This window comes from Macaca mulatta, chromosome X, assembly GCF_049350105.2.
Source record: "Macaca mulatta isolate MMU2019108-1 chromosome X, T2T-MMU8v2.0, whole genome shotgun sequence".
Classification (NCBI taxonomy): Eukaryota; Metazoa; Chordata; class Mammalia; order Primates; family Cercopithecidae; genus Macaca; species Macaca mulatta.
The window spans coordinates 103,643,270-103,670,251 of record NC_133426.1 but is presented as its reverse complement, the minus strand read 5'-3'; the positions used below and the strand labels follow the sequence as shown (position 1 = coordinate 103,670,251).

The following is a 26,982-nucleotide window of genomic DNA, read 5'->3' as shown; positions in this document are numbered from 1 at the left end:
CAAAGGTATAAGAATGATGCAATGAACTTTAAGAAGGAAGGGTGAGGGATAAAAGACTACACATTGGGTACAGTGTAAACTGCTTGGGTGACGAGTGCACCAAAATCTCAGAAATTACCACTAAAGAACTTATCCATGTAACCAAAAACCCCTTGTTCCCCCAAAACTAATGAAATAAAAATAAAATATTTTTTAAAAAATTTTCCTCCTCATTCTATGGTGAGAGTGGAGGGGGGTGCTATTATGGAGGAGTACTACATATGTGATCCAAAGATTGACTAGCATTAGGCATTCAAATCTAGAGCATTAATCTACACAAAGTAAAAAGAGAAAAATGTAAATTTCTTTATTATCCATGAAAACAATTAACACAAACATAGAATCACCAGAAAGAATGTGGCAGACAGGAGAGCAAAGCAGCAATTTACAATGAAAATTGTGATATGGTATATCCTTCTGCATATAAATTCTAACCATTTGACTACTATACATACAATCATTAAAAAGACATAAATGGTCAGTGGTTAAGTACATTATTTTTTCAATACAGCATGGACAAAAAGTCAATCCAGCAAATATATTGCTTTATTCATCCTACCCTGAAGGCTGGGCCTAGGTAGTCTCACTGAACGACAGTTTATCTGCATTTGAAAAGAACTATTGTGGTAGGAGAAAGGTTTTAGAATCCCCTTATCCGATTCCACTTGTAAATAATACTTAGCAATCTCCCCAACAAAAATCCTACTAAAAACAGGAGGAGTACTAAGATAATGTCAAGGTACAAATATATAGAATTCCTGAAGATTATCTAAGAGGAACTTCAAATGTTCCAGAAAGTATGTCCCTGGATAAGTACTGTACTTGAAAAAAATCTTTAATTGCAAGGACTCAGTCACTATATACTGAAATCATTCCCTACTAAAAATACCATATTCAATAAACGCCTTCATCTGTCATAGAATGTTATAACAAAGTAACAATTTTTGATTAGTAAATTCTAAATAATTAGAATAAAATCTGTTTGACTACCATGATCATTCAACAAACTTTGATTCGAAGGTATTCACTACGCCTAGAAATGGCAAAGAAGGGAAGTGTTAACTAAAACGTCATTTCATAGCTCAGAAAACGAGCTTTTACTGTAAAGTATTATACAGACATGATAAGGTCCAGTATGTGGTTAATTTTTTTAAAGTTGGTTAAATGGGGGAATCATTAAAAGTAAAAATTATCTTCAACATTGTATTGTAACTTATGACATCAAAATACACATTTATCAATATTTTGATGTAGAGCTACATCAGAGCATCTTCCTTTCATAAACCATACCCTTAATGCATTCTTTACTATATGTAGTTTCATTTTATTTAGAAGACAGAAATTAGAGACACCTGCAAAGCCATATGAATCCTTTCAGACTTGTTATTTTTTCCCTAGTCTTTCAGTTACTTCACCTATGCTTAATTCAGTAGCAATCCTTTTAGCGCCTTTATCAGTTTATGCAAAAGACTTCTCAATTTTCATAGAAAGATTTCTTTTGCCTCACACATTTCATCAAATTGCATGTTTAATTAAATAATATAGTTACAATAGCAATTACCACTGGCATATATAGGTTTGGGAACAAATGCAAGTGGCTGATAGGCAGATTTGGTAAGCAAATTAACAAACAAAAATGAAGTACTTTATAAATTATTAGAAACCAATGCTTTTAATGATATTCATCATTTGCTTCAGTGATCAAATTGTCTAAGCTTACAAATTACGTGTTACCATTTATGGGAAGAAATAAGAAATTTTTTTCATTTGTTAATTACTGCTTAAAATAAGCCATTATGGAATATTCCCTTCATTCAAAAGGCCATATGGGCAGTCCCAGACTCATGAAGTCCCACCCCATTCAGCCACTGTTCTTGCCCTATTTGCCTACCCTCAACTCCAGAAGCCTCTCTGCTGCTCTCATAGAGGCAGTCATGAAAAAAGAGAAGTTCTTAAAGATAGGTTTATATGTGAATGAAGGCAAGACTTGAAAAGTAGAAACAACTATCCCTAGGGGAGAACCTTAGAGCAGGATTGCTTATGTGATTACCTAGAACATTCTACTGCACTGCCAGGCTTTATTCACTTTATTGTGCTACTTGACAGATATTTTACCAAGCAATTAATTGATGTTAATAATTACTTTTTAAATCACAATAAAGTACATTCAAAAGTAACTGTATAACTTAGTTCATTCTAATACTCAGCAGAGATATGACAGAAATCAAAAGTTTGGGAAGAGGTAGGTACACTGAGGAATAGGAAAGATCTCTCAGGGGGGTGGGGGACGGGCACGGTGGCTCATGCCTCTCATCCCAGCAGTTTGGGAGACTGAGGCAGGTGGATCACGAGGTCAGGAGTTCAAGACCAGTCTGGCCAAGATGGTGAAACCCTATCTCTACTAAAAATACAAAAATTAGCCGGGCTTGGTGGCAGGCACCTGTAATCCCTGCTACTCAGGAGGCTGAGGCAGAAGAATTGCTTGAACCTGGGAGGTGGAGGTTGCAGTGAGCCAAGATCGTGCCACTGCACTCCAGCCTGGCAACAGAGCAGACTACGTCTCAAAAAAAAAAAAAAAAAAAAAATCTGGGGGATGGAGAAGAGTCACAGGAGGATGGGTGTCACCTGAGTGGAGAGGTACAATTATATGGAAAAGAGGTACAGAAAGGGATTTGGAGCATCCCAAAGATAAAATTTACCAGTTTCCAAATTTAGCCTATGGTCAGAAAAGAGGAAGAAACTTTCTTCAGTGTTTCTATACCACATGGCACATGTCTGCTCCCAGAGCTCAGACACATGCTATTAATAGAACAGCTCATCTGCAATGTAGATTAAGTGGGATTTGAAAAAGATGAGCTACCCTGGGAACCTAACCTCCATTCATAACATGTTCCCAAAGAAACACTTTCTTGGAGATATAAAAAAAGAAAAATGCCTTGCAAACACTTTTTAGAATACAGCATGCTCCTAGTATCCACAGAACTAAAGAATACTCACAGAGCAAAATTTAAAATGCAGAAGAGATAAAGAGAGAAAGAAACCAAAATTACCACTTGCAAGAAAGAAGCGGTTATCATTAAATCCTTGTGTCTTGGTGATACCCTACAGCAATGTGCCAACCGTGTTTTGTTTTGTTTTTTTTTGTTTTTTTTTTGAGACGAGTACATATGTATTCTTTTATTTATTTATTTTTTTGAGACAGAGTCTCACTCTGTCTCCCAGGCTGGAGTGCAATGGCGTCATCTCGGCTCACTGCAATCTCCACCTCCCAGGTTCAAGTGATTCTCCTGCCTCGGCCTCTGGAGTAGCTGGGATTACAGGTGCATGCCACCATACCAGGTTAATTTTTGTACTAAAAATTAAAATTACTAAAGCCGGGCACGGTGGCTTGTGCCTGTAATCCCAGCACTTTGGGAGGCCGAGGCGGGTAGATCACCTGAGACCAGGAGTTCAAGACCAGCCTGGCCAACATGGTGAAACCTCGTCTCTACTAAAAATACAATAACATTAGCTGGCCATGGTGGCGGACACCTGTAATCCCAGCTACTCAGGAGGCTGAGGCATGAGAATCGCTTGAGCCCCGGAGGCAGAGTTTGCAGTGAGCCAAGATCACGCCACTGCACTCCAGCCTGGGCAACTGAGCGAGACTCTGTCTCTAAATCAATCAATCAATCAGTCATTCAAAAAGTAGAGACAGAGTTTCACCATGTTGGCCAGGCTGGTCTCAAACCCCTGACCTCAAGTGATCTGCCTGCCTCAGCCTCCCAAAGTGCTAGGGTTACAGGCTTGAGTCACTGTGCCCACCCGCAATGTGTCAACCTTTAATAATCTTTGACCATTTGGATAAGAATCTCCTATCCTCCTGAGATTTGGATGTACCTTCACCCAAAGATTCTGTGTGTGTCTCTGCTCTAGTTAAAGTTGAGGATATGCTATTTATGCTAGCCACAATTTTGCAGATCTCTACATTCATTGATATGTAATATTCATACATGTTTATAGGGTACATATAGATCTCTACTTTTTTTCAGCTTGCATTAGGAAAAGACGGTAGGCTTTTGAATATGCTTTCTCAATCTACACATATACCCAGGAGTCCATCATATGCTCCATCCAGGAGTCATCCTCTCCAACACTGTAGAGTCTCTGCTCCATAGCAAGCTATACCTCAGTACCTCGCAATGATGTCTCATGATCACCGAAAGTGACTGTATCCAGAAACAGATTCATCTTCCCACCTACTTTCATCTCTCCCAACTCCACCATACCTGTTCTTCCTTCTCCCATCCAGATCCCCAACCCAACTCAATTAGTAGCTTCTAAATCCTAATCTTCCTCTTCTTCTCCATCCCTAGTACCACTGCCTTTGTTCCATGGTTCATTTCTTATCTCTACTATTATAATCTCTCTGGTCTCCCAGCTTCCAGTCTCACCTCTTTCCCATAGTTTCTGTGTAGTTCTTAACCTCTAGATCCAGAGTCAAAAACTGAAATGTATATGGATTCTAAGCAGGGGATATAATTGAGTGATGCAGGCCACCTATAGAAAAATAAATGTCAATTAATACTTGACCCCAGGTGAAATGCAGGAGAGTGGTCTGTGGCAAATCCAAGAGCACATGGCCTATTCAAATGAGACAGATCTTATTCAGACACAGTGGATTGCTGCCAGCCATGTGAGAACATGAGCTTAGTACTGTAAAAATTACTCTGATGTTTCAAGAGAAGCCAGGAATTTAGATTTATGTGCACAAACTCCCAATTCTTAAGAGTTGGCAAACCAAGTTTTAAAAACCACATTGCTAATACTGAAAGCCAAACAAAACAAATCTACGGGCCAGGTATGACTTGCAGGGCTGCCATTTTGCAAACCACGCACAAGTTTAGTGGTTCTCCAACATTAGAGTACAAAATCACGCAGGCTGCTTATTAATGCAGATTCCCAGGGCCTGCGCTCAAACGATTCTGATTCTATAGGTCCACTGAGACTCCTGTATCTACATTTTTTGCAAGCTTTCCCAGTGGCCTTGAGGCAAGTGATTCTAATGCTACTTTAATCTGTGAGAAAGGGAATCTACAGGATTAAGGGGAATGAGAAGCTTGGGAAAATGGAAACTATGTTTCTAATGCATTGAAAATACTTTAAATGTTCTCATTTTTACACTGTCCCAGGGAAGTACAACTTAGTATCATCTTTATTTCAACTCTGAACAATACTATAATACTAATCCAATAAACATAGTTTCAGTAATATATGAAACCAGTGAGAATTACAGTTTACGAAATCATGTTTTTCCATGTACTGCACATTTCAGATCAATAGTGTGGAGATGGTTATAATTAGCATTAAAATATAAGGTGGTCTTCTAAAAAAACTATAAACATTTTATTTTAAAAAATTATCTTAAAAGTACTATTTATTTTTGGCATATTTTAAAAGAAGAAAGGAGTTGGCTGCAGTAACCCTGTATTGACTCTTGTAAAAGCAATCATTGCCCATTAATCGTCTGCTTCCTTAATTCAAACTTCCTGCTGCTATATTTTCTTAAAACAGGAAATATCTATGCCACAAACTTCTTTTTTCTTTTAATTTTTATTTTTTAGAGTTGAGGTCCCACTATGTAGCCCAGGCTGGAGTGCAGTGGCATGATCATAGCTCACTGCAACCTCAAAACTCGGTTTTGGCCGGATGCAGTGGCTCACGCCTGTAATCCCAGCACTTCAGGAGGCCGAGGCAGGCAGATCACAAGGCCAGTTCAAGACCAGCCTGACCAACGTGGTGAAACCCTGTCTCAACTGAAAATACAAAAATTAGCTGGGCGTGGTGGCATGTGCCTGTAATCCCAGCTACTCAAGAGGCTGAGGCAGGAGAATTGCTTGAACCTGGGAGACGGAGGTTGTAGTTAACCAAGATCGCACCACTGCACTGCAGCCTGGGCAACAGAGCAAGACTCTATCAAAAAAAAAAAAAAAAAAAACTGTTTTAATTCTGAATGCATTTTTCCCTTGGAGTAAGTACGTGGAGGGGGGAGGAAGAGAAGTGACTCAGTTCCTAGTCTATTTTAATCCAAATTATTAATCTTTCCTGTCCCTAAATCTGAACCATTCATATGGAACTTACCAAATACTGAGGTAATATACAGCTGTTTTCCTTATAATATTATAAATTCCTTGATAACAAGTACCTATATTTCACGACCTATATATTTTAGCACTAAACATATTAGGAAACTGAACTATACTACAATAAATATCAAATAAAGGAATCATGTTCATGGGAAAATGTGCTCCACACGACTAAGCAAAAAGGGAGGAGAGACCAGTAGCAGAGGAAAAGCTCCTATCAGTCCCAATCTTTTTGGCAAAAAAAAATCATATGGTAGGGCAAGTAAGAGAGATGCTTCAGAAGTACACTGTTCCCACCACCATCACATTTATGAGGGTCACTGAGAACGAAACAAACAAAGAGTACTCTGATGTGACTGGGTCTCAAATTACCAAGGCAACATCGGCGGGAACGGGGAGAAAAAGGCCAGGCAATATTTTGGCTCAACATACCAGGGGAGGCCCTGCCCAAGGGCCTTTCATATGGCCAGGTATTTATAACTCAGGAAGTTCCTGTCTTCTTCATTTGTAATTAATGCTTTTCATGTTTCAAAGGGTCAAAAGGGATTTTGCCAGGATCACAAATCCCTCATGAGAAAGTAGTCTACCAAAAGATGATTCATGTCCTAAAGACCTATATCTTTTTAAAATAATTTTGTAACCCCACAAGGAACCTGAAAATTTTCTCAGCCTATACCTTGTCAAATAACATCCTGTTTCTATAGCTACAAACCACTGCATAAAAAAAGCCAGGCATGGTGGCACATGCCTGTAGTCCTAGCTGCTCAGGAGGCTAAGGTGGGAGGACCCCTGGAGCCCAACAGTTCAAGGCAGCAGTAAGCCATGATCACAACATTGCATTCCAGCCTGATGACAGAGCGAGACCCTGTCTCAAAACAAGAAAACAGAAGAAAAGAAAAGAAAAGAAAAGAAAAGAAAAGAAAAGAAAAGAAAAGAGGGAGGGAATCTCTTAATAAAAAATCCCACTTATTTAAGTGAATTATCTTAAGTAGGGGACTTGAGTTCAAATCATAGCCCTAAGACTACTTTGCCACAGTTGTAAGCAATGTATCTCTTCTCATTTTGTCGTAGGGGATTGATATATGCAAATGGAAAAAAAATTCATGACAACACTTGATTGAGGACAACTTTATCTAGTGAGGATAACTTTACCTAGTTTCGTATGTTATAAATCTTACAGCTTCTCTTGGAATATTCAGGGACTATGAGACTGTCATTCAGCCTAGACACGACACATTCAGTTTGACAGCAGCAGCCTTGTAATCTAAGCTACCTGACCTTTAGAGTAGGATCTATTTGTGGAGGAAAAAAACAACAACAACAAGATCTTTAGACTTAGAGGAACAGATCTACAGAATAGTAGGCTGGGAGCAAGGGCCAATTAAGTTGCTGTAAAACAGTAAGTTACCAAAGTGCACACTATTTACAGTACATGTTTAATTTTGCAAGTTCAAAGCTGTCGAATTAAAGCATGCTAAAAGGTATCAGAATTAATAAATATCTTTATATTTACACTATAAACAGGCCAATTACCAGAAAGTTTGGACATAAGATTTTAGACTTCATGATATTTCCAACTGTAAAATGTCTAAAGTAAGATATGATTATAAGCTCTGATCACACCACTGTCCTGCTCAAATACTCTACATGGGTTATAGAATGAATTCCAAATTGTTTATGGTGAGCGCCGAATGCTTATGTAATCAAGCTGCAGTCTCTCCATCCAGACTGACCTCCACCACTCTCACACATACATCTGGGCCTCACTAGGCTAACTCATATTTTTCCTCAAACATGCCCTAACTTCCTAGCCCCCTTGCAGTTATGCGTTGTTATGGACTGAATGTCTGTGTACCCCTAAAATGTATACCTTGAAACTCTACCCCCACCCCATGTAATGGTAGTAGGACGTGGGGTCTCTGGGAGGTAATAAGGATTAGATGAGGTCATGAAGGTAGAGCCTTCATGAATGTGATTAGAGACTGTAAAAGTCACAAGAGAGCTTGCTTTCACTCTCCATTCTCCACCATGTGAGGATACCATAAGAAGTCAGCAGTTTGCAACCCGGAAGAGGGCCCTTACCAGAACTCCATCAAGCTGGTACCCTAATCTTGGACTTCCAGTCTCCACAACTGTGTGTAATAAATTTCTGTCGTTCATATGCCACCTAGTCTATGGGACTTTGCTATAGTAGCCTGTGCTGACTGAGATACCCATATTTGTCTCACTACAGAGAATGCCCTTTCTCCATGCTATCACAATAACTGTTTTAAAAAAAAATCCCTGCACTTTAAGACTCTCTTCTACTGCCTATCTTTCCATGAAGTCATCCCTAATACTTCATTTGGAATTAACACCATTTGTGCTCCCATAGCACCTTTTCCTTCTACAGTAGCACTTATCACATTTCACCCAGCAGCACAGGTTTGTATACATGAGATTCTCCAACTCTATATTTCTAGTGGGTAGGAGTTCTTTATTTTAACCCTGATAATGCTTAGCACAGCACTGAAGTGAGCTTCTCCAAAACACTTATTAAATTGGATTAAGTATTGAACATGAAGAATTTCAGAGCTAGAATATTACCAACTGAGTAGCTTGCCCAAATCATCAGTAATAAAACCATATATAGCTACAAATTAGATGTTTGTGGACAATTCCCAGCCAATTTCTCAAGCTCTATTATTTCTCAACTAATGTAATCCAACAAAAAGGAAATGTGTTAAGAGGCATTTATTAGACTCCTAATAGAATCTGTGATAGGAGAAAAGTAAAACATATTTATGTAAAAAATAGAAAATTATAGCACATTTCTAGATTTTAAATATAGCCTGTTACTTCTAAGAAGACAGAATACTATCATAAAATACCATGTATTTTGGAATCAGAATCAGTTAACCTCTCTGAGACTCATTTTCCATATTTGTTAAATGTGAGAAACAACTACACCTACCATACATGTTTATAATAAAAAATTAACATGGTGATGTAAAGCTCCTAGAACAACACCTGAAATACTGTAGGTGCTCACTAAACATTAGTTCCCTCTCTATCCCACTTCCGAGTTGGTGAAAAATATTTCCTATGATCACCTACATTCAGTCATAAAACAAGTTCAGTCACAACCTTCTAAGATCTTAATATTTTAAAATCAATGACACTTAAAACAAATATGTGCCTTTACATAACTCTAAACTTGCATACATGATAATCCCACTATTAAGAATGGCTTGCCTTGGCTGGTCTGAAGGTAGTGAGTTATCTCAAATGATTGTTCACAGTCAGTTACAGATCCAACTCCTTGTTCTATTCTTTCCCCTCTTCTCACTACTGCACTTGACTAGTCTTAAAAAAAAAAAAAAAAAAAAAAATTGCCTGCTAATCTTACAAAGCTATTCTTCATTCCTAAGACCCAAATCAAATGTTACCTCTGTGAAGTCTTTCTTCTCCCTACCACGCACAGTATGCAGCATTCCCAAGAGCGTTCTCCTCATGCCTATTTATTATAGAATTTACTACTTTATACATATCTGTCATTTTCTCATTAGGCCATGAGCTCCTCAAGAGTAAGACCTGCATATAGTTATGTTTATACCCTCAGCATGATGCCCCATGCATAACAAGGATTTGATGTGTCTGGAAGGCACACTATAACATACATTTATAATAAGGACAACTGTTAATATGGCCATGCATGCTGCAGAATGAACTGGCTCTCTATGGGAAACTGAAGGGGAATGAAATGATCATGTCACCTTCAAGCAGGCAATAAAGGGTTTAAGAGTTATATAAAGAACTAGAAAGAAAGTACTTAGGATTCACTGAGAACAGAAAAAAGAGGAGGTTATTTCAGGCATATGAGACAATACACCTAACAGTTTCAACTTTTAAAAGGGGGGCAAATTAAAAAAGGAAGAAGATACAATTTGGCACTTAATAGTAGCCCTAAAAATAAAAATACAGTGGGACCTGATGAGTTGAATGAGAAGTAGTCACTGACTTTCACTGGTCAAATAGGGAAGTTAACCTTCATTCAACTGGACCAGAAATCATAAAGGTCAGTCAGTGACAATAGAGTAATACAGTCTGGTGATAAGTGAAGCAAGTAAACCTTAGCTTGAAAAGGTAAACCTGATAAATAGTGTGTGTGTGTCCATGTGTGTCTGTGTATGTGTTTGTATGTGTTTTGAGAGCGTCAAGTTAATTTTTATTTTTCCTGTAAAGAGGAAAAATATTAAAAACACCACCATAAAGTATTTCAGGTGTTATGCAGTTTTTAGTAGAACTGCAACACAGTCAGGAGATGCCTCTCAGCAACCGATGACAAAGTATCAAACTTAGATGTCAGAGTAGATAGAAAAGTTTGGCATCATCTGCATCTGCATTTCCATCCAGGTGGTATTTGAAGAGGCATATGATTGCCTGCAATTGTATGTGGAGAAGAACAGATAACAGTGAGAAGTTTTGAGATGGAAGGCAAAGAAAGCTGGCACTTTAGCAGTCAGCAAATCAAGAGGCAGAAGCTGTCAGAGAAGACTGTACCATAGAATCTGAAATCCAGGCCAGGTGCATGGCTCAGGCTTGTAATCACTTTGGGAGGCTGAGACAGGCGGATCACTTGAACCCAGGGGTTAGAGAGCAGCCTGGGTAACATGGCGAAACTCCATCTCCACGAAAAATACAAAAATTAGCTGAGCATGATGGCATGCCCCTGTAGTCCCAGCTACTCAGGAGGCTGAGGTGGGAGGATCGCTTAAGCCTGGGAGGTCGAGGCTGCAGTGAGCCGTGATTGTGCCACTGCACTCTAGCCTGGGTAACAGAGGGAGACCTTGTCTCAAAATAATATATAAATAAATAAAATTTATATAGATGATGAGTTAAAAGTCACCAGCCTCAAAAGTTGTTGAAGTATCAAAGAATCCACAGATGGAAAAATAGCCTTTTAAACTCACTAGGAGGAAAATGAATATTTTCCTTAGATGTTACAAATGAAGTAAGTGATAAAAGGTATAGTTGACAACTAAAAAGTTGACAACAGTGCCATCCACCAGATTTCCGGTAGTAGAAAAGAAGAAAATGCAAATAAAATTGGCGGGAGTCAATGAAACAAACCATGCTTCCGTGAAGACAGGGATTAGCTGACTCTGAATAGAGAGGAAAGGAGAGAATGGAAAGTAAAGAACGGCTGAGGAGGCACAGACATTTTTCACACTAAATATACAAAAAGTTTTTCACACTAAATATACAAAGTGTTATAGGGTCTAAAGCGGAGTCTCTTAACCTTGACATTTTACACTGAATAATTCTTTGTGCTGGAGAGAATGTCCTATGATTGTAGGATAGAGAACAGCAACCCGGGCCTCTATTCACTAGATGCCAGTGTAGCACCCTCCCCTAGTTGTGAGAACCAAAAATGTCTCCAGACATTACCAAACGTTCCCTGGAAGGTAAAATTAGTCCCCACTGAAAATCACCGGTCTAAAGAAAAAGAACAACATGCTTTTTGGGACACGGGAATGCTATATCCTTTCTTACATATTTATCCATAACACAAAGCCCTTTGGGTCAGATGGAGTGAAAAACAAAAGAACATCAACAACCAGGACTATATTTAGAGAAAATATGAATTCGTAAAAATTGGTAAGAGGTATTTGAAAGACAGAAATTTACTAAGATTCTTAGTCTGCTTAATTATCAGCTTTCCCAGTTATGTCTCTATCATTGTGAGAGCTTAAGATATCCTTCACTTTCTAGTTTCATGCTGTATTGTACACAGTTGTATGAACAGAACCAATGTAGAAATATTAGCTCATTAACATTGGTAATCAAGCCAGGTACAGTGGCTCATTCCTATAATCCAAGTGAGAGGCTGAGTTGAGACAGGAGGATCACTTGAGGCTAGGAGTTCCAGACCAGCCTGGGCAACACAGCAAAATGCTGTCTCTACCAAAAAAAAAAAAAAAATTAGTGGGGCATGGTGGCAAATGCCTGTAGTACCAGCTACTTGGGATACTAAGGGAGGATGATCACCTGAACCCAGGAGTTTGAGTTTGCAGTGAGCTATGCTCATGCCACTGCATTCCAGTCTGGGCAACAGAGCAAGACCTCATCTCTTTAAAAAAAAAAAAAAAAAAAAAAAGAGTTTAAGATTAGTAATTATAAGAAACAGGCCACAATTTCAGGCTCCAGACACATACTGGTATATTCGTAATCTAGTTTACCTGTCACATTTTTAAAAATTAAGGGCTTTTTCTTTGGGGAACAACGATGGATCAAACTAAGGGGACTAGAACTCAAACTACATTATACACTTCCATATTGTTTGGCACTTAACGCCCGTAGTTTAGGGCTCTATTACTCGTCACACGTCAACACAAAAATAGTTTGTCACAACACTTTCTGCAAACTAATTAAAAAGATAGCACTTGGCTGAATATACCACACTTTTATAGCAGCCAATCTTTAGGCGAAGCACACGCAGGAAGCAGCAGGAGAGGGTAGGTGGTTCTTGGCACTCCCCTAAACAAGAAACAATGCATATCGCGTACTTGTGTAACAGGAGATGGCATTAATTTTTCCAAAGCACTTCACTTCATGCGAAAGATCACAAACAGAAAGGAAGTGGGCAATAGAGGAGAGAGAGAAACTAAAAGATGAACTCGGCATTATGACCTGCAATGTAACCTCTTCAGAAGCTAGTCTCTGCAAGGCTGACATACAAACAACAAGAAAATCATACGCAATGTGCAATAGTAGTAAAGTACACAGGCCTTTTGCTGGCCATGCAATTAGTTAATAAAGGCCAGACTGTCAGACAGGTATTTTTTTTTTTTTTTCCCAGTGGTGGGCTATCACAGGCTGGTATTTTTAAGAACTGTGTTCAAGTAGCCTTAAAATCCACAGCCATATCACTTTTGTCCTGGTGGCTTTTTCTTAGTGGTCACATTTCTGACCCATTACTTCATGGCAGTGATTCAAAGAATTTTTTTTTTTTGTTTTTTGACAATGGCACTAAAATGAATGGCTCCTGAACTCTGTCTTCTAAATTACACATAAGCAGAGTGCAAATCTAGGCTAGGTCCCACCATCACCAGACTAGAGAACCACTAGGTCTTCAGTTCAATTTACAGCTACCTTGACGTTCTCAGGCAGTATAGAAAATTGTGGTGTAAAACATACATTTTATAGTCATATTGGTCTTGAATTCGATTTTTTTTTTAATATTTTATTTTATTTTTTTGAGACAGAGTCTTACTCTGTTGCCCAGGCTGAAGTGCAGTAGCGGATCTCAGCTCACTGCAACCTCTGCCTCCCAGGATCAAGCAATTCTCCTGCCTCAGTATCCCGAGTAGCTGGGATTACAGGTGCCCACCACCATGCCTGGCTAATTTTTGTATTTTCAGTAGAGACAGGGTTCCACCATGTTGGCCAGGCTGGTCTTGAACTCCTGACCTCTGGTGATCCACCCGCCTCGGCCTCCCAAAGTGCTGGGATTACAGGTGTGAGCCACCACACCTGGCCCCACATTGGTCTTCTATTCTAAATTCACCTTTGCATATTCTCGGGCCAGTTACTCGTCTGCTTAGAGTTGTTTTCTTCACCTATAAAATGATTGCTGTGAGGATGAAGTGAGTTAAAACTGATCAAGGAGACAATCTGCCATCAATCCCTGAGCATCACCTGCCCATTCTTGCTGGCTATGGCAAGACTAAAAGGCACTGACAGTATTTCACTGTGGCCATTTCCCATGGCTGTGTTTGCAGCAAACAACCTTGAGGACGAGGTGGTATCTCCCCACCCCAATGACCAAGCTGACTTCTTAATGCTACAAAATTGGCAAACCCCCAAGCTCATCGTTCCTCTCCTGCAATGCGACTGACTCCATTTGTGGCCATCATGCTGGTCTACCTATGATGGGCCTTATGGTCATAGTGAACCAGCATGTCATGCTGACATTCTGGCTACTGCTTTTACAATGAATATTAAACTGTCTTTTGTCCGTCGGGTCTTCTGCAATCATCCATGAAACAGTAACAGGTAGGTAAGTAGGGGAAAATCCCAGACCTTGCACAGTTCTTAACAAATACATGCAAAGCACTTTGAACAAAAACTGGTACCTATGCTATTGTGTACTACTGAGAATCACCTCTGGGAAGGCTTGCATACTGTACTTGGTCACTGAACCAAAGCAACCACCCAAGAATCAGGATGACGCAGAGGAAGCCAGTACTCCCTAAGGCTCAGACCATTACCTTCCGTACAATTCATAAAAGAATGTTGGCATGGCCTTCACTAGAGTAGGCTAACCCAGACTCCAGAAACAGGACAATAAAGTTAACTGGGATATTCACTCTTTAGCATTCAGACTTAAACAACCATCTTTCATAATTCCAACTTTTTGTCTAACTGGAATCCAGAGGTCTTGTATTTATGTTAGGGTAGATGTATTACAGCTTTCAATAAACTTTGACTCCCAGTATGCCAGAGCTAAATGGAACTTTGTAGATCATCTATTTCGATTCCCTTATTGTACAGAATAAACTGACACCCAGACAGAAGAAAAATAAATGACTTGTCCAGAGTCACATTTTTAAAAAGTAGTCGGTTTATCTCCATATGACCTTTTTTTAAAATTTTTATTTTCTTTTAGAGTCAGGGTCTCACTGTCACCCAGGCTGGAATGCAGTGGTATGATCACAACTCACTGCAGCCTCAACCTCCTGGGCTCAAGCAATCCTCCTGCCTTTCCCAAAGTGCTAGGATTACAGGCATCAGCCACTGCACCCAGCCCAACCTTTTTAAATAACCAGAAACAAACTCCTAAAAAACACTTACCAGGATCAGTTAAATATCCTATTTAGCTTATTTCAACTCTATATAGCATATTAAAAACTTTTAGATTCCATAAAATACAATGTAGGCAGTTTGAAAAACATGAAGTGGTGATACTAAGATGAAAATGAAGTTTCGACTAGTTCATAACTACATGGTGATGAGTGAGGATAGGAAATGCTTTAAAATAAATGTCTGTCGCATTCAGTAATTGATTTAACATCCAACGGCCATCCTTCTGCCTGTTATCTCCGTGGTCAGACAATAGGATACACCACTGATAACAGTCACAGAAATCAGTAAAAACAACAAGAAATAAGATGTCCTTCAGAGTTATAAACATGCAAGTAGTAACATTATTTAAGGAGGAGAGAGGAGGTTGAAAGTAGGGACTTGTAACATACCTTGATCTACAATTAGCTATAACAGAACCCACAGGAAGAATGTGAAAAATTGGGCCCAGAGCCCTACACAGTTCCTACTGTAAAGTGTAACTAATACCCCAGTTCCATTTTACACAGAGATAATGGCCATTTAAAATCTAGTATTTTGTCCCAGACCGACTCAGCTTATTTAAAAATGTAGGATTTGGCTCTCATGGGAACTTACAAGACCATCTGAATGCAGTTTGATGAAGCAAGTATAGGTTGTAATGAAGAAGCCTAAGAATTTGAGATAAGAGAATACAGGGAAGCCCTACTTTCGTAAAACAAACACGTGAAAATCTGAACTGCCAGCATGGACAAAATCCAGGCCATTTTTGAATCATAAACTTATTCTTCCCTGTAATAGCTTGTTTAAAGACCATTAGCGCCAGGCGTTGTGGCTCATACCTGTAACTCCAGCACTTTGGGAGGCCGAGGCAGGCATATCACTTGAGGCCAGGAGTTCAGGACCAGCCTGGCCAAAATGGCAAAACCCCATCTCTACTAAAATTACAAAAACAATTAGCCAGGTGGGATGACGCACACCTGTGATCCCAGCTACACAGGAGGCTGAGGCAGGAGACTCTTTTGAACCCAAGAAGCGGAGGTCGCAGTGAGCCGAGATCACGCCACTGTGCTTCAGCCTGGGCAACAGAGCGAGACTCTGTCTCAAAAAAAAAACAAAAAAAACAAAAAAAAAGACCATTAGCTAGTCAACCAAAGTCGGGGTGGGGAGGTGGAGAATGTAAATTAATGCAATGTCAATGAAAAACAAGCTGAGGGCACCCTAAGAAATTTATTTTCACTCACAAATATTTTATGTACACATTGATTCTTCTGAAAAACGTTGATTTTGTAATATGAGGTACTAGACTGCAGAGCATATTATTAGAGGAAATGCCTCTGCCAAATTTGTTTTAACCCATCTTAACTTCCTATATGTTCTTGCCCTGTATCATGAGCAATGAAAGTGGAAATAAGTATGGTACAAACTTCAGAAAACAATGCAGCTGGGCACGCTAGTTCATGCCTGTAATCCCAGAACTTTGGAAGGCCCAGGAGGGCGGATCACTTGAGGTCAGGAGTTTGAGACTAGCCTGGGAAACACTGTGAAATCCCATCTCTACTAAAAATACAAAAATTAGCTGGGCGTGGTGGTGCATGCCTGTAATTCCAGGTACTTGGGAGGCTGAGGCAGGAGAATCGCTTGAACCCGGGAGGCGGAGGTTGCAGTGAGCAGAGATCGGGCCACTGCACTCCAGTATGGGTGACAGAGTGAGACTCCATCTAAAAAAAAAAAAAGGAAAAAAAAGAAAAAATGCAGCCTAGATAACGTGTAGCCATATGAAACTCTGTGAAACAATTATGTCAAGAAAATTGCTAAAAGGAGTGCAGAAAGGGAGGAGCCTTAAGTCGGGGAAGATAATGAACATATTGAACTACAACCTAGGCCCTCAGGGGCACAGCCATCTACATTTGAAGATTTCAATAATTCAAAAGCAAAAGTAATCAGGTATAGGATATTACATAGATATACATCTTACATTCTTTTCTCAGAACCAATGACAAATAAGAAATCCCTACTCAAAATGAAGTTTCGCTCTTGTTGCTCATGCTAGAGTGCAATGGTGCAATCTTGGCTCACTGCAACCTCTGCCTTCTGGGTTCAAGCGATTCTTCTGCCTCAGCCTCCCAAGTAGCTGGGATTACAGGCGCCTCCCACCATGCATGGCTAATTTTTGTATTTTTAGTAGAGATGGTGTTTCACCATGTTGGCCCGGCTGGTCTCAAACTTCTGACCTCAGGTGATCCACCCGCCTCAGCCTACCAAAGTCCTGGGACTACAGGTGTGAGCCACCATGCCCGGGCTCCTTGCTGAATTTCTTATCAGATATGAGACTAAAATCCATCTGGTTTTAAATGTAGTAGCTAGCCCATATGGCGCCTCTGTGTGAATCAGAAAATGTGGCCCCAGGAAGACATAGTCTTGGAACTGGCACATGATTTGGTAAGTGGTGTGGCCTCTGTGGTCTCACACCCTTGATCAGGGCCCACCCATATGTACTGACCTGGTCTCTGTTATACGTATACATTATTAAAGCTCACAATGCAAGTGTAGAGCCTATACAAGGTCTTACTATCTACATATAGAATCTTTGTAAACAGTTTCAGCCAGCACAATAGACTACTAAGCATTTAAGACTTTATCAGTGATGGCTTTTCAGAGCGCAAAAAACACCACCTCCATAGTTTTCCTCCCTCCCCTGGGCCAAACAAAAGAAGAAATTGCCAGTTGTCTGGCTCTAACAATTATCACTCATCTGTCTGTTTTGAGGAAAACTTCCCAACTGACTGGGTTGGTAAACGGTCAGTCTAGAAGTTGCAGGCTAGGATAACTAGCCTAAATCTACTTGAGTCTATAGTTAGTGAAATTATTTGCCTATTGCCTCTCAGCACAATAACAGCACTAAACTGCTGTCTGGAAAGTAGTAGTTACATAATTTCTTTAGTAAATCTGTGTGGAGTCTAGGACATTTGCCCAAGTTGATTTCTCATATTTACCCACTCCACCCATCCCCAGCTCCATCACCTCATTAGTGTAGTCTGGTTTTCTGTAAGCCCACAAACATCTCAATAAGGATAACTTCTTTGTAAAGGTTTACTCACCCAATTATCCAAATTTAGCAACCTAGACTATATCAAAGGGGCTGAAAACAAAGATAGACCAAACTGGCATTTGTTCTGAAATAAAACTAGAGCCAGTAACATAAACTTAGTTGTTGTGATGGGGTGTGTGTGTCAAAGAGTCATATGAACCCTTTATCTAGAGAAATGAAGAATAATTTTCCTTTGCCTAACTATCTACAGCATTTCCCTGAAAGGAAAATTCTTACACATAAGCCCCACCCCACTTCACAAATTGCAAAATGAAGAATTAGTGATTGCCCAACCAGCGAGTAAAGCCAAAACTAATTTGTTCTATTTTTGATGGTACATAATAGCTGTTCCAAGGAGTCTACCCACCCTCGTATAGTCAACCTTTCCAGATACTTCTACAGAATTAAAGACAGAAGTGAACTTAATTTGGGCTGATGCTTTATGATAGCACTTTATGTGGAGTAAATCTGAATAAGATTTTACCAGTAATTTAAAGCTGTATTTGTTTAAGTAGTTCAGTGACATGTACATTAATTAGGTACACATCTGATCAGAAATCTAATCTTTTTAGGCAATCATTAATATTTGATTATGGAATGAATGCTAGATGATACCAAGGAATATGTTAATTTCAATTTTTAAAGATGTGACAGTATGTAGGAGTAAAATGACAAGATATCTGAGATTTGCACTAAAATACTTTAGCAAGGGAAAAATAAAGGATGGATCAAGCAAATGTTGCAAAATGTAGATAACTTATATCTGGGCAATGGATAGATGGTGGCGGTTCATTGTACTATTCTACTTTTTAGCACGTTTGAAAATTTGTTTAAGTTTTGTAAAAAAAAAAAAAAAAGTCTTATTAACTAGCTTATATTATGAAGTTTAAACGTTTATCTCTTTTACTTTTAGCTTAATAACACACCAACAAATTAACGGTTGGTTAAAATTCCTCTTAATTTTGAGCAGATCTTTCTTTTTAAAGCCTGGATGTCTATGATATCACAGAACAACAAATAGATTATTTGTTGTTAAATAGATTTTTTAAAAAGGATTGTACCCAAAATCTCTTCTCCCTTGGGTGAGTGCCAGAACTGCCAGGTGATTGAGTCAACAGCCATTTTGGAATAATTCCTTCCTAATGAGTGAGAACCTAGAAGCTTCTCACTCATTCATAGGCCACACTGTATACAGCTGGTGGCCAATATGCTGGTATGTATTTGTAGCAAGGTAGCTTACTCTCCTTAAAGCAATACAGTAAAATCTTCAGTAAACCAAAGCCTGTGTAAATGGTGATAAGTAAGAATTTTGTTTTCTACATTCTTTCACGAGAAAGGGACCAATACCTTTCCCTGCCAGGTAACCTCACACAAAGCCAGTTAAATAACAGAATTCAGTTGTTTGTTTAAGCTACAGCCAGAGTATATTATTTGGAAACAGATTCAGCCTGATCAGGAAAATAAGTTTTAAATCAGTATGAGTTCATTTCTTTCCATTACTGACATTCACAATAAATAGCTATGTGAAAATATATCTTAATCTTTCTTTAAATGCATCAGTTTTGAGCTGTATCCCACAATGGGTATCTTCACAACATGCCCACATGGATATCAAGTTTAGAACTATATTTTAAGTCACCTGGACATCATAGTTTTTCCTGTCTTGAGGGGAAAAAAATGTATCAAACACCCCAAATCCAGGAAAAGGAGCTGGTCTCTTCTGCCTGGTAGACTGGAGTTGGGTCTTCAATAATAACCCCTGTGGTGCTAGTGGCACCTGGTGACATTGAACCAGGTGTGCTGATTTATATAAATTAGCCTATATTACGTATGCTGTTATTTACAGTGTTCTTTGAGAGCAGGTTGGAAAAGAATATGATTTCACTTCAGTAACATGTTGCTACTGCCAGAGCTTAATAATATCTAGGTGGATTACAATTATAATTGTTACAAAAAGGAACAAAAGAAGAAAAATTGAATAACTTTTTCACCTTCAGAGTCCCTGAAGCACAATGACTCAGTGCTCTGGATAATTTCTACCATGGAGGTAGCTTTTAAACTTATCTCTAAATCAGTCCCCTTAACACTTCAGTGACTCAGTTTCCTTATTTGTACAAAGGCAGTAAGCTGCCTGACAAGCCATAATGTCACAGATATCAAATGGAAGTTTTGATTTAAAAAATTTTAAAGCCTCAAAGTGACACAGTGAAAGAAAAGGGTAGACTGGTTCTTCAAAAAACTATCGTGGAAAAAAATTAGACTCACATCTTATATTCATTCAACAGAATGAAATCTTAGTAATTAGACTCACATCTTATATTCATTCAACAGAATGAAATCTTAGTAAAAGGACAGAATGTATATTCCTCCAAAGGGACAAATGGTATTGGGGAGAGAATAAGGAATCTTTCAACATATAACCATATCATGGTACTTTATACAATCATAACGTTAGCACTGTCAAAATGCAACAAAGACATTAAACCATCCAACCATAATCATATTTGATTCAAGTAATATAAGGGGTTAATAAAAATGCTCTATATTTGTATAACAACATAGAATTTCCTAATGCTTTCTCACTCATTACTGTATTTTATCTAAAACACCTTGTGAAGAAAATCAGGCAGGCAGCATTATCTCCAACTGGCAGACATTAATCAAAGAGCTCAAACTTCTGGTGCTAAATGGCTCATCACAAATCACAGGCAAATAAAAGATAGATGGGACACTGGAACCCAGGTCTTTTGGTTCTCCGTTCCATATTCTTTTGCCAATAATCTGAAGTCTCCTGCTAATAACAGTAAAATGTTACTTGGCTCCTCATTGTTGGTACTGTTTCTGTGCTTGGAAGTTTAGGCTCTGACATCACAAGAATTCAAACAAGCGGGAAGGTAGAAGAGTTCTCCCAGCCCTGAAGAAGTTTACTGAGTTTCAAAATTGGAGAAAAGACAAAGAGGAATGTATTGATAGGTTCATAGGTTCATTTGAAGGAGTACATATACCAAAAAAAAAACAAAAAAACAAAAAAAAAAACACACACACACATACAAATAAACATTTTTTTAAAGAGCCTCTTTTCACCAGTTTGCACTCTCAAAACATCTGATACATAGGGGAAAAAAATCCCCAGCTAATAATTATGTACTGAGTAGTTTTGCACCCAAGCACCAGCCTGCCAGGTTTTCAAGAATAGACATAAAATGGGACCCGTTCCCAGAGGCAGTTTAAAATCTTTGCAGAGACAAGATCGGCATGTAACATTCAGACTCATGACAGTTATGAGTCCACAAGAAGGAAAGCCCTCACTAAACTGAAGTAATCGGTGAAGGTTTAATGGAAGAGTGAGAGAATATTGAGACTTGAGCTGGGCTGTGAAAGGGGGTAAAAGTTATAAAAGAGAAAGGGGTGGACATTTCAGATTTGGTGGGGATGCTCAGGGTGGGTGGTACTAAGGAGAGGCAATGGAGGTGGCAGAAGGAAACTGAGGTGCAGAGAAAAAACGCCTAGTAAATGGATGAGCTGGTGAATGGATGAATGGATGAGCTGCAACTGGAATCCAGGTCTCTGCACATCAAACACTCTTTTATGCCACTCTGCTCCTTCTAAATGGTATTCCTGCCTCCATTCTAGCATGCCTTTCCGAGAAATTCTCCAAAGTACTACATTTTTTTCCCGAAACGCAAATCTGATCAGGTCATTCTCCGCCTTAATCTCTTCAATGAGCTACCCCTACTTTCAGAAAGAAGTTGAAACTCTAACATGGCATACAAGATCCATCATGATCCAGACCCTGTCTCTTTTCTAGCAAGTCCACCATGTGTACCCTTTGTTTCAGTCACATTCATCTAAATGAACTTCATTGGATATGCACCCTTATCTGTTTACCTTTGTATAATGTCATTTTTTCAACCTAGAATGCCTTCGCCTCACCTATTTTCTTCAGCCTTGCTGCAAATGTCACCTACTACGATAAGCCTTTTCTTACTCAAGCATGCAATTCTACGTAGATGCCTCTCCATGACCACACCCCACCATGCATATTCCTATAGCAACTTATCACACTGTTTTTTTTTTTTCTTTAAAGAGATGGGTTCTCTGTCACCAAGGCTGTAATACAGTGGTATAGTCAGAGCTCATTGCAGCTTCAAACTCCTGAGCTCAAGCAATCCTCTTGCCTTAGCAGCCTGTGTAGCTGGGATTATAGGCACAAGCTACGACGTCTGGCTCACATCGCATTTTAAGCATTAATTAACTTCCCTGTCTATCTCAGTAGACTACAAGTATCTTTGTATCACCAACCCTTAGAATTATGCCTAGCACACAGTAGGTACTCAGTAAACCTGTATTGCATAAATGAAATCATTGTTGCTCCTCCCTTATTATTAAAAATCAAGACTGGGTGCAGTGGCTCACGCCTGTAATCCTAGCACTTTGGGATGTGGAGGTGGGCGGATCACTTGAGGTCAGGAATTCGAGACCAGCCTGGGAAATATGGTGAAACCCCATCTCTACAAAAATACAAAAAAGATTAGCTGGGTGTGGTGGCGCACACCTGTAATCCCAGCTGCTCGGGAGGCTGAGGCAAGAGAATCGCTTGCACCCAGGAGGCAGAGGCGGCAGTGAGCTGAGATCACACCACCACACTCCAGCCTGGGCAACAGAGCGAGACTCCATCTCAAAATAAATAAATAAATAAATAAAAACATAATTTATCCAGTTGTAAACAAAGAACCAAATACTCAGGAAGTTACATAATAACCAGAAAAATTAACAAATTTGACTTTACTGTTTGAAGAACCAAAGGCTTCAGAAGTTACGCAGAAATACAAAGTCAAAAATGCAAAAACATCAAATACTGTTAGGTCACTCTACGCTACCGTGTGGTATGGGGGGTGCAGTGTTATGCATCAATATTGGCCTCTCTTAATGGTTAAGTCACTGCCTTAAATAAGTGGGATTCAAGATGTAGTTCCTTCATAACACTTACAGAGCTTTCTCTTCTACTCAATTTAACAAAATGCATTCCATGGTTGACATCAAATTACAAATTAATCTAAGATTCATGCTGTTTGATGACATGTTGCAATCTGGGCCTAACCAAAATAGTTACATAAAATCCAAAACTCTACTACTAATGCATTATTCAAAATGTGATGAGTCCAAGACAGGAATGCCTTATTTTAAAAGAATCAAAATGAAAGGGTCATTATGAGGATGCTTATATGAAGAAAACTGAAGTGAATTTCATTAAATTTTTATTTAAGTAATCTTAAATAGAAATCATTATAATGTTGAAATGCCACTCTGCAAAAGTTCTCACTAATACTCATTAAAAAGTTGAGGATATAAATGAAAGCAGTTCCTCTCCATAGAAAATATGCTTTGCAGCCTGACCAACATGGTGAAATCCCATCTCTACTAAAAATACAAAAATTAGCCGGGTGGGGTGGTACGTGCCTGTAATCCCAGCTACTTAGGAGGCTGAGGCAGGAGAATCGCTTGAACCTGGGAGGCAGAAGTTGCAGTGAGCCAAGATCGCGCCACTGGACTCCAGCCATGTCGACAGAGCGAGACTTCGTCTCAAAAAAAAAAAAAGAAGAAGAAGAAGAAAAGAAAATATGCGTTCCATTTCCGTTTCTCCAGATTTCTGAGGAGCTAAATGAAAACAACCAGACTACATAAGCCTTATACCTTAGGAATCCATTATACTAGAGCGACTGAATTAATTTTCCTCTGTAGTGGAAATTTTAATCTAAGCTATGTAGACATTGAGTAGTTAACTTCTTTTTTACCACCACAAGAATCTGTTTCAATATCAATCACCTATGTGTTCAATGCCATTTCCCTTGACCACACAGTGGAATCAACTGTCCTTTACTTTCTATCTTTTGTAATGCTATAGTTCTTACTCTTCCATAGGTAATGGATACCTTTGAAAAACTGATGAAAGCTATGGGGCCCAGAAAAATAAATGTACCCATATACACTCAAATATTTTCATACAATTTCAGGAGTTTAAGAACCTCTATCCCCCAAGATCACCTACACAAATAATTTCTATCACCATATGGCTCTCTTTTATAATCCCACACCACAACTCCTTTACACTCATATACACACGCAAATTAAGGACTAGTTCAGAGATTATTAACATAATACTCAAAATAATAAAATTTCATCTAAGTAAAGTTTTATCTTACTAGCAAACTTCTAAGAGTCCCAGATGAATTCTTTCCTGAAAAGCTTACTAAATCTTACTGTTTGGTCAACTTGCTTGCCTTAAAATGTGCCACAATGTCTTCCTAAATTTGTTTTTGTTAACTCTGACACATCTGCTTGTAAAATCACATAAGGCTCAAAAGTTACGTTCGAGCAAAAAAAGAAAATTCGTGTCAATATTAACAAACTCTTGGATTCAAATACTTGTTCTACCGTATCAAGCTATGTTCAACACGGAACAGTGAAGTTAGCTAGGAACTGAAAATGATACAATCTCATAACTATCTAGTTACCTTGTCAAAGCAAGTAAAACATAAAAGATGAAACAGGACAAATGGCTAAAGGGAAGAGAAGAATACAATCAAGGTGTTACTACTAACAGAGATAAGTGTTTTGTTTTTTTTTTCTTTTCTCGAAAGCATACTTGTTTTAAAAGTGCAGATTCTTGCTAGAGGTACCAAACCATTTGTGGAAAGTATCAGTTAACTTTTTACTTAAATTTTTAATCACTGATTAAGCCACAGTTTTGTACTGGATCCAAACCAAATGGCCAGATGCCACAAGAAACGGCTTTATTTATATGTCACCCTCTCCTTGTCTATTACAATCAAGTTGGTAGTTAAAGCTGAAATCTATACATTCAACATGTGGCTTGTGCTTCAGATCTGGACTAAGAATACAGCTATAAGGAGTATCTGCTGAATTTGTACAGGAAAACCCTTTCCCCTCACACCACCCAAATTAGAAAGTTTACAAAAAGCGGAACCTTTCTGAGGAGTTGAGGAAACTCCAGTATTTCCCAATGCAATACCAGGCCTCATCGATTTCATTCCTCTGCACATTTCAGTGGCAGGAAATGGACTGCTACCACCGGTTCACACTATCAGCACAGTGAGATTTGCACAGTTTGTGCCTACTGCTTTTGAGCGTTCTTAATCAACTAAGTGGAAGTACTGTACGACTATGCCTATTACACACACTCGACAGTTGGTGGTACCTCACTCAGCCTTCAACTCCCACGCGCCCCCACCCTTCCAAAGAAACGTTTCTTGGGAGAGCACATGGAGAGAGGCGAGGAGGAGGAAAAAGGCACGTAGGCGCCTCTTCCTGAGATTTCTGGTAAAGTAGAAAGACTGGGAGCATAAATAGTGCTCTTCTTGATTTGCATAGCTGTAGGTGGGCTCCCAAGGACTTGGAATAAAAAGGAGGGAGGTTCCCCTGCCCCAGACCCTACGCGTTAGGAGGCAAAACAGCAACTGACAAGAGGTGGGAGGAGAATGGAATCGCGCAAAGGCTTGCGCCCACAAGTTAGACAAACAACAGCCCTACCCAGTACTCGGGGTGTCCCCAAGTTGGGGCTGGGCCTTTCTCCTTCCCGCACCGCCTCCCGGGCTGACTACAGTGAGAAAGGGGTTAAGTAGAGAAGGGGTGCTCTTCCGCCCCCACGCCGTCTCCGCGCCTCGGCGTGGCCACTCCTTTAGCGGCTCCCCGAGTTGCACAGCGAGATCGCGGTCATCCTTGGGAGGGGGCCCCGGGTGCCCCCGTGTTCAATGGCAGGAGGATCCCGGGGCTCTCCCTGTCCCTAAGGCCGGCGGGGGCTGCGGGAGCACTCACCAATTTGGGTTTGTTTTTCGTTTCCTCTTCATTGGCGGCCCGGTTCCCCGCGCTCCGCTTGTTGCTCCGGCCCCCACCAGGTTCCTCGCTGCCGCCTCCCGCTCCCGACGCCGCCGCCCCGGGCTGCTCCATCTTTCTCCGGCCCTGTCACCTGTGCCCTGTAACCCCACCTCTCCTCAACTGAGAAAGCACCTCGGGGCGCTCACACTGCCCCGCGCTGACTCGGCGGCACCTCTTCCTGAAGGAGAGAGTGTCTGCCCGGGAAGCTGCCGATTTCAGGCCCCCGGGACTCCAAGCTCCCAGGCACCCCCGACGCAACCACGCCGTTGCCACTACTCGGCGCTGGGGCAAGCCCTGCCCCTGAGCAGTTGCAATTACCACGGTCGCCGCCGCCCTCAGGGCGGTGTTTAGGGTGGAGGGAAAAGTAGGTGCCTATCTCTTTAAGAGGGCCTCAACACACGTGATTCTTCAAAGTGCCCGCATCGGCCGCCCGGGCCCGCAAAGCTGCTTCCTACTCCCGGAGCGGAGCCGGCCCCAGCTACTGAGCATGCCCGGCGCGACGACTGGAGCCTAACAGAGGACTTTCAGCTGCGGTTAGGCACTGATTTCACTTCCTAGTGGCCCAGCGAGAACAGGGCGGGAACTAGTCAAGAGAAAGGAAGGGTAGCCCATTTTAGAGATGGGGAAACTGAGGCCCGGGAGGATCCGCCTGTAAGTTTCACTGGAGGGTCAACCAGAGTATCAGCTTTCACTTCTGTGGGCCAGAGCACCTTCCCTCCCTGAGGCCTCTCGGGGGTGTGGTCCTGCTACACTCTGTGGAAAGACTTGATTGGCAAGGGAACTGGCATCCTATAGGAAAACCACCGGGAGTACTGATTAATTGCCTCGACAGACTGTGTGGGTCAGAGTGGGAAGAGTGGGTGCTTTCTGTTGCCGTGATTACGTTGTGACCGAAGAAATACAGTTGTTCCTTTATTCCCATGCTGCAGGGTTGTTGAAGCAGCAGGCGCCCACCACTTAATCCCTAGGGGATTGTTAGGCTCTTTAACCAAAACACTTATATACAGC

The 26,982-nt window shown here is 40.2% G+C and overlaps 1 protein-coding gene across 5 annotated transcripts in view; it reads right to left on the bottom strand.

The window, feature by feature from the left end:
- DIAPH2 (diaphanous related formin 2) overlaps positions 1–26,263 on the bottom strand; it is a 918,351-nt gene extending 892,088 nt beyond the window's left edge. For all 5 annotated transcript variants that reach the window (XM_077988110.1, XM_077988112.1, XM_077988113.1 and 2 more), the window contains exon 1: positions 25,915–26,263. In XM_077988110.1, coding sequence (XP_077844236.1) covers positions 25,915–26,046 — 132 coding nt within the window. In that variant the 5' untranslated portion in view covers positions 26,047–26,263. The remainder of the gene's footprint in view (positions 1–25,914) is intronic.
- Between the last annotated feature and the right edge of the window lie 719 nt (positions 26,264–26,982).